Raw genomic sequence first — 7,189 nt, forward strand, 5'->3', positions numbered from 1 at the left:
CTCCACCGTGATGGGGACAGGCAGGGGGAAGCAGGCCATGCCGAAAGGCAAGACCTCTGCACAGCTCCCGTGGTGGATAGCTGCCCTCTCACACATCCAGGGATGGCAGCAACAGCAATTTGGTTGTGTTTTGTTGTGTTGTTTGTTTTTTTTTTCCAGGCTCAGGTATAGGTAGTGGGTTTTTAGCCTCTCTTGCTCTGCTGATACACAATTTGATAGGTATATGCTGAGGCAGAATTGGCTGAAAGCTGAGGCAGAATTTGATGGAATAAAAAGCACGCTGGCTGTTTCAGGAGCGTGTTTGTGAGTGGGTTAGATCCAGCTTGAAGCTTTTGGAAGGATTTGTGATATCCTAGGCTTGATTTTTGTGGTTATATGGGAAGGATCTGCATTGCTGCTCGGGTGCCAGATAACCTAATAACAGCTCTTTATTTTATTTTTTTTCCTTTCATAAAGAAGCTGTTTTCCTATTGGGTCACTGAAATCCGCAGGGTGAAAAGCCTGTGGGGGAATAGATGTTCATCTTCCCTTCAAATTTCATTAAAATCCCATGGTTCTGCCGCATCTGACAAATCTCCCTTTCTCACAGCGGGCCCGTGCTGTTGCCCACCACCTCAGCGGTGTGCCAAAACCAGGGCAGGCCGAAGTCGTGTGGGGGGGGACCTCTGAGAGCAGGTAGAAATAGCCTCCTGTGGGATCAGCTGCCGCTGTGAGGAGGGAATGGGAGCGGGGAGCTCCTCCATGCTCAGCAGAAACAGATCTGCCTGGGTGCTGAGCGAGGCAGGAAATCTGGCAGCTCTGGGAGATGAGCATGGAGAGCCAGCCTGACCCTCAGATCTCGTAGAGACGTTTAGTCAATAGCCAGCTTTAGGGTTTCTAGGTTTTCTGCGGTGTGTGACCAGAACCCTAAAGCTGGGAAGTACGCTTCAGAGACCTGTAGGGCCTTTGAAGATAGCAGGGGCTGACATGGAGCCACGTAGCTTCTGCAGAGGCCTGCTAGGTCAGGTGTGGCACGGCCCAGCGCACGGTGGTCCATCATCGTCCTGATCTACAAAGAATATAAGGCACAGACATCTCTGTGATACTGAGTAATACTGAACTGGAGCTGATAAGCCCACACTGCAGCCAGTCTTCTGCTTGGTGTCCATGGACTGTTTTCCGATTATTTGTGATATTCCAGTTTACATTCATCTAGATGATGGATGACAACTTTTGTGTGTAGAAAGACAGGTAAAGACTCTTTTCATACAAAATATACGTATACATTGTGTATATATATGTATAAAACCAGAATATAATCAGAATTAATACATTCAGTGTACCTTTTAAAATATACGTATACTTCACATAAAGTAGTTGCTCTGTAAATTTGACTGTTCAAAGGTGAGGTAATACAGATGTGTGTTTTGCAAGAGCAACCTTATTTTTGCCCTTTGAGGAAGTATTTGAGTAAAACAACGTGAGGGTTTTGCAGAAACATTTTTCGTACAACTCAATGTTACATAGTGGTCATCAGATAAATCCAGATTATGAGGTAAATACGGCTGTTGACTGTAGGATTCTCATCTCATGTTACACAGTGAAGGTAGGTAGTGAATAGGGCAAACACAAGCCCTGAAGGCAAGGGAAAAAAAAGCAATACAGAAAGGTGATTCAATCTGTTCCATGTAATAGTTCTTAGATAGTCCTGTGCAGATAAATTCAGTTAAGTTTTTTATATCTATCCCATCAGCTCATCAATTCCTCTTTTGTCATCTAGCATGAAGCTTCATAATTTCTGTCCCCCTACTTCCCAGATGCTAAGCACTCATAGAAAACTGAATATCCTTGGATATTTAGTTGCACAGCTTTTCTAGGGTTCTCAAACCATTCAAAGCACTAACATGTTTTATTTGAACTATCTGTAAATCTGCAACAAGTGTGTGGGCTTTTCTTCCCTCTGTGTTTCTCAACAAATTGAAGTGATCTTGCAGAACAAGAAGAGAGGTGATCCTGTGTTTTAATTCTGGCTCAGCTACTTCTTTGCTGAATGCTTCTCAAGCGACTACTCTGAATTTCTCACGTTTTCCCACTTGTAAAATTGAGAAGAGAGAGAGTATCTATGGAAGCTGGAAGAAAAAGGTTCGCATTTGGGGCCCTCAGATATTCAAGACATATAGTGAAGGTGCAGCTGTTTCCACTTCCATTAAAGGTTTTTAATGCTGTACAGCAAATAAAATAAGACACATGCACGTGGATAGTAAAGATTAAAAAAAATACTGAATTGCTGTCTTATCTGTTCAACACCATCCATCTTATGTAATTAAAGACTATGCCATCATGTGCTGAAACGCAGGAGGACAGATTTCAAGATGCTTGTGTGTATTTTGGTATTTAATTAATGGCAACTTAGCTCTTGTAAGAGTTCCAAAGGTATCATTGTGCTAAATACTGTGCATCTAGAGAGTCAGAAATGGATTGCGGCTGTTCAGGTCATAAACGAGGATAGGATAAATGGTGAAAAAGTGAGGGGAATCCTCTACAGTTCCTGACCACAGCCTTAGACTCTGGATTAAGTGATGTTCTCGGAGAAGAGACATTATAAAGCTTAGAATTTCACGTGCATCTTATGCCATAGTTGGACCAATTTCAGATACTGAGTTGGGGTGAGAAGTTCTCATACTTTTCTCCTTTAACTCTGAGATCGAGTCGACAGGAACACGTAGATTCCCTGTTTCTGTGCAGAGTCTCGACAGCTGGATTTCATCACCATTGCTGGGTCACACCAAGCTGTGGAACCACATGCACCAGCTCCGCTCTGCTGCCCTGCCTGGGAGGCAGAAAGAAGAGAGGGATAAATAAGTCATTATAGGTGGCTTTAGGACAGTAACATCTTAAACTGCTGCACTTGTTAACAATGAATGTCTTGGCTCAAATTGTTTGACTCAGAACAGCACTGCTGAGCTAATACAAAGTAGAAAATGAGGTTTAAATTAGGAGGGAACCAACCATCTTGTTTCTCTTAGATGTTAGTTTAGTTCAAGTGTTAAAAACCATAATCTTTTTTTCTCTTAGTCCTCGTTGCTTTTATGAGAAAACCAGTGTAAAAGCATTTTGGAAATAGGCCCAGTGTTTTCTTCTCTGTTGTGTCAAATATGTAAATTTAAAACCTGACTAAAGACTTGCTGAGATCCATGTTTAAAGAAGGGTTTTATGCATGTGAGGATGGGGGGGGGTGGGGGAGGGAAAGAAAAGAAAAAAAAAGAAGAAAAAAACAAGACAGGCATTTTAATTAAAATAATATTAATAATAAAAATGGCAAGGATCCCCTCACAAAGAGGTTCAAAGTAATAAATTCCTTCAAAGCTTATATGATCTGTTGTGTTGTCCAAGTTGGTGATGAAGCAGAACTGTGATAGCATTGCCTGGTACTTAATTTTCTTTTCAGCTTGTGTAACTCATATAATGATGTGAATGCTGCAGGGAAAAGCTGTATCTTCTGCGTTAGCTAATGCCTGTTTTTATATAATACTTCTGTGTGTAGACAGGACTTGTAGGGGGCTGCCTGGAATTCCAAATGAATTTACTGGCACTTTGGAGTTCTCCCATTTATTGTTCACCCGAGATTTCCATGTGCATTAACTGAAGGTAGATGTACCTTTGAAAAGGGGGAGTGATGCATCTTCCTTATCGCAAGCGAGAAATGCAACATGAAACCTGTTCAGGGAGAAGGAAGATGTAATGTCGGAGAGAGGGTAGTACCACGGTCCTGTTCTTGTGCCCTAACTGAGATTAACAATGTAGAAAAGCTAATAGTGGGCAGGTTTCCTGGTGATGAAGAACATTCAGAGGAGGAAGAACTCTCTTGAATTTTAAGGAAGTTTTGGGGGAAAGAGACGGGCAACAAATGGTGCAAAACATGCAAAGCATTTTTTTCCAACGTAGAGCGTTCACATTGTCCAAACGCCTTTCTTGTTGGGCCTATACTGTTCGTAAATAGGTGTTTGCATCTTCAAATGTTGTATCTTTTGAAATATAATGATTGCTGCTTTCTTTTTGTTTGGTTGTGTTTTTTTAACTGCAGGTATGAGAAAGTGCCAGTAATTCTGGTTGGTAATAAAGTGGACCTGGAAAGCGAGCGAGAAGTGTCGTCGAACGAAGGCAGAGCCTTAGCCGAAGAATGGGGCTGCCCTTTTATGGAGACCTCTGCTAAAAGTAAAACAATGGTGGATGAGCTCTTTGCGGAAATTGTTAGACAAATGAACTATGCAGCACAGCCAGACAAAGATGATCCATGCTGTTCTGCATGTAATATACAATAGCATTAAAAATGACCTAACCTGGACTTGATTTGCAGAAATTTTGTAAGGTGGTAAAACTGTCTACTTCACTTCCTGGTTTGTGGGTCACTTGAAATACATCTGTAGTGAAGTAGCATCATTAACTCAGAGCTGAGCATTGGAAGTCAATCACTGACTCTGGATATATAATTGGGTTAAATGACCACATCTCACCCGTTTTTCCCTTTGAGCACCTGCAGTTTTATGGCATAGCCAGTTGACCTACAGGGTCATTCCAGTTGAGCGTACGCGCGTTGTCACGTCACACGGCAACAACAGCCACCGTTTCCGAGGAAGTTAGAAACCCTTTGGAAATGGGAAACAGAAGCAGTGGAGAAAATTATCTCTGAAGACCATTGGCATCTAGCAGGAGCGCAAAAGGAGAGCCAAGTCTTTCAAATCGCTGTGCTTCAGGTGTGCGCTATCACTTGTGGCCAAGTTTGTTCAGTCAAATGTGTTGATTTCACCTGAACTTCTGACAGTGTTAGAGGAAGAGGTTACCAGAGACCTATATAAGTTCGGATTTTTTTCAAAAAGTGATGCTATTATTTCAACACTTTATCCCACATCTTGAAACAGAAGACATTGCCATCGGTGTGTGAAACGAGAGGCAAGATCCGAAAAGAAGTGGCAGGTGAAGAAGCAGTACGGCATGGGAATGTTTTGAATCTTTTGTTTTGCTGCTCAGAAATGGAGGATCGCTTCAGGTTTTGGTCTGCAAAAAGCCAAACAAACCCTCTGTTTACAAAGCAGGAAGCATCTTTATTTATCACTTTACTGAACCAGGAGGAAGCAACTGTGATGAAAAAAATTGCTGAGCCTTACTAACAAGGAACACTTTAATAGTTTAACTAGTACCATCTTGTAAGGAAAATTAAGCCATGTTGCATCCATATGTTCCCTTCTGCAGAAACCTCATGGGACAGTATGAACATCCTGCATTTTTAAGTTTGTTGAAGACAACAGTTTTTCTTGCCTTGAAGGGCTATGTTCTCTGGTGTGATCCCTAACTAACCTTTGAAAATCACGTTTGCTCTTTCGTAGCTTTAATATTGAAAACGCAAATTGGATAACCACCTGAAATCATTTGGTTCAGAGGTGAAATAGTTGCAGTTATAATTCCTTAGGTGAGCGTGGAAATGGCTCTTTAATTGCCTGACACACTATTCAAAGGTTTCCCCAATTATTGGAGTGTTAAATGGTGGGAGCAAATGTTTTATTTTGAAAGGATGCTCGAGCTCTGGCTTGCTAGTTTCATAGCAGTGAAGTATTTATCATTTGCATGACTAATGGCACAGAAATACCTATTCTGAAGTCTTACAATCAAAGTATAGAAAAGTTTTCAATCACAATGTTTAGATTTTAAATGCTGGAGAGATTGTCTTGAGCTGGATCTTTTATAGGTAAAATTGGCCATAAAAATACAGTCACTGAGCCTGTGGTCTAAATAACACCATGCATTCATTAGTTTTTCAATCTTGTGCAGTAACAGTGTAGTTCCTTGTGTTTCAACGAGTGCAAACAGGGGTGCTGGGGTGTGCGTGTGTGTTGAGTGTGTACGTGTGTGTGTATATGGCCCTTAGAAATGCTGTAATTGGAGTTAGGTTCGAGAGTTTTGCCTCCATCTGCAGAACTGCCTAAAATGCTCTCATCTTCTACACAGGAAACTGAAGTGCAACACGCTTTGCAGATTTGTCATACGTGTTCTTAACGTTTTAACTTGTAGTTCGGTGGATGGTGAACAAAGGAGATCATGTTGACGGAAGAGAACTGGCCATCTCTGCCCTTAATCTTTCAAAACCTTTCCACCGCCAACGTCTGGAAGGGCATTAGATGTCACACAAAATGACGCCTTACTCGAAAGTTCATGTAGCCCTTTTCCCTCCCCTACCCCCCCCCCCAATGTCTACCTTACGGAGCTTTTGTTACCGCGCTTTGTTCTTTCTCTTCGAGAGGTATTCACACCATTTATTTCTGGCATCTGAATGCCCGTTTTGGGGTGCTCCGAATCGCCCTCCTAGAGGCACCTACCTCTTTCCATTGACTATATAGCAAACGTAGGCTTTTAGTTTGGGTCCACAGCTTCTATGCCTAAACTAGATGGTATGAATGTTCTCTTCCCCCCCGCCCGCCGTGGCAGCCACTGTGCTTAAGCAAGATCAATTCAACAGCTGAAGTCTTGCTTAGGGACAGGTTTTAGGAAATCTAGACTGGGAAATGGATTATTGAGCAGCACAAATTGCCAAATAGCTTGTCGGCGTGAGATCCACTGTATAAGCACTCAAAAAAAAAAATCAAAACTGCTTAATTGGAAGTGCAAAGTGCACGTTATGCAACATTATTTACGGAGGTATTAAAAATCTTACCTTGGAAATTGTTAATTGACCACAAAATGGCATAAAGTACAATACGTGGAGTTCATATTGTGAAACGGATCTAACGCAGGAAAAATGGCACAGTACAATTCCTTACAGAAAATATCAGTGACGATATTTTCCCAGTCTTGCTTTTTTCAGTACACTTTCACGTCTTCAAGAACCTAGGCTGTGTTTGCCACCGTACCGTACTGCGGGGGGGAAAAGGGTAAGTGTTGTGTTTTTTTTTTTTTTTTTGTGTAATTCCGAGGAAGTAGTTATGCACTATTTGTATTTCCACTAACGTGAAGGTAGTGGAGCTTGAATCAATGACAGTTGCACTTGACAAGAGATTTTTTCCAAAATCCAGGGGTAGCAGAAACGCAGCTGAGTGAGCCACACGGCGCTTTTGTGGCCGCCCCGTGGGAGTCATTGGTCGGTGTTTAATTTGTGCCCTGATCGGATTACCAATTATAGTATTGGAAAGTTTCTTATAACATGCCTTAAAACGTTATG

At 41.8% G+C, this 7,189-nt stretch overlaps 1 protein-coding gene across 1 annotated transcript in view; it reads left to right on the forward strand.

Moving 5' to 3' along the window:
- The window catches only part of RAP2A (RAP2A, member of RAS oncogene family), a 29,242-nt gene extending 22,355 nt beyond the window's left edge, over window positions 1-6,887 (forward strand). Inside the window, exon 2 of the mRNA XM_084283073.1 lies at window positions 4,064-6,887. Within this exon, the coding sequence (XP_084139199.1) occupies window positions 4,064-4,301 (238 nt within the window). The 3' untranslated portion in view covers window positions 4,302-6,887. The remainder of the gene's footprint in view (window positions 1-4,063) is intronic.
- The last annotated feature ends 302 nt before the right edge of the window (window positions 6,888-7,189 follow it).

The sequence above is a fragment of the Netta rufina genome (assembly GCF_964035555.1).
Source record: "Netta rufina genome assembly, chromosome: 1".
Taxonomy (NCBI): domain Eukaryota; kingdom Metazoa; phylum Chordata; class Aves; order Anseriformes; family Anatidae; genus Netta; species Netta rufina.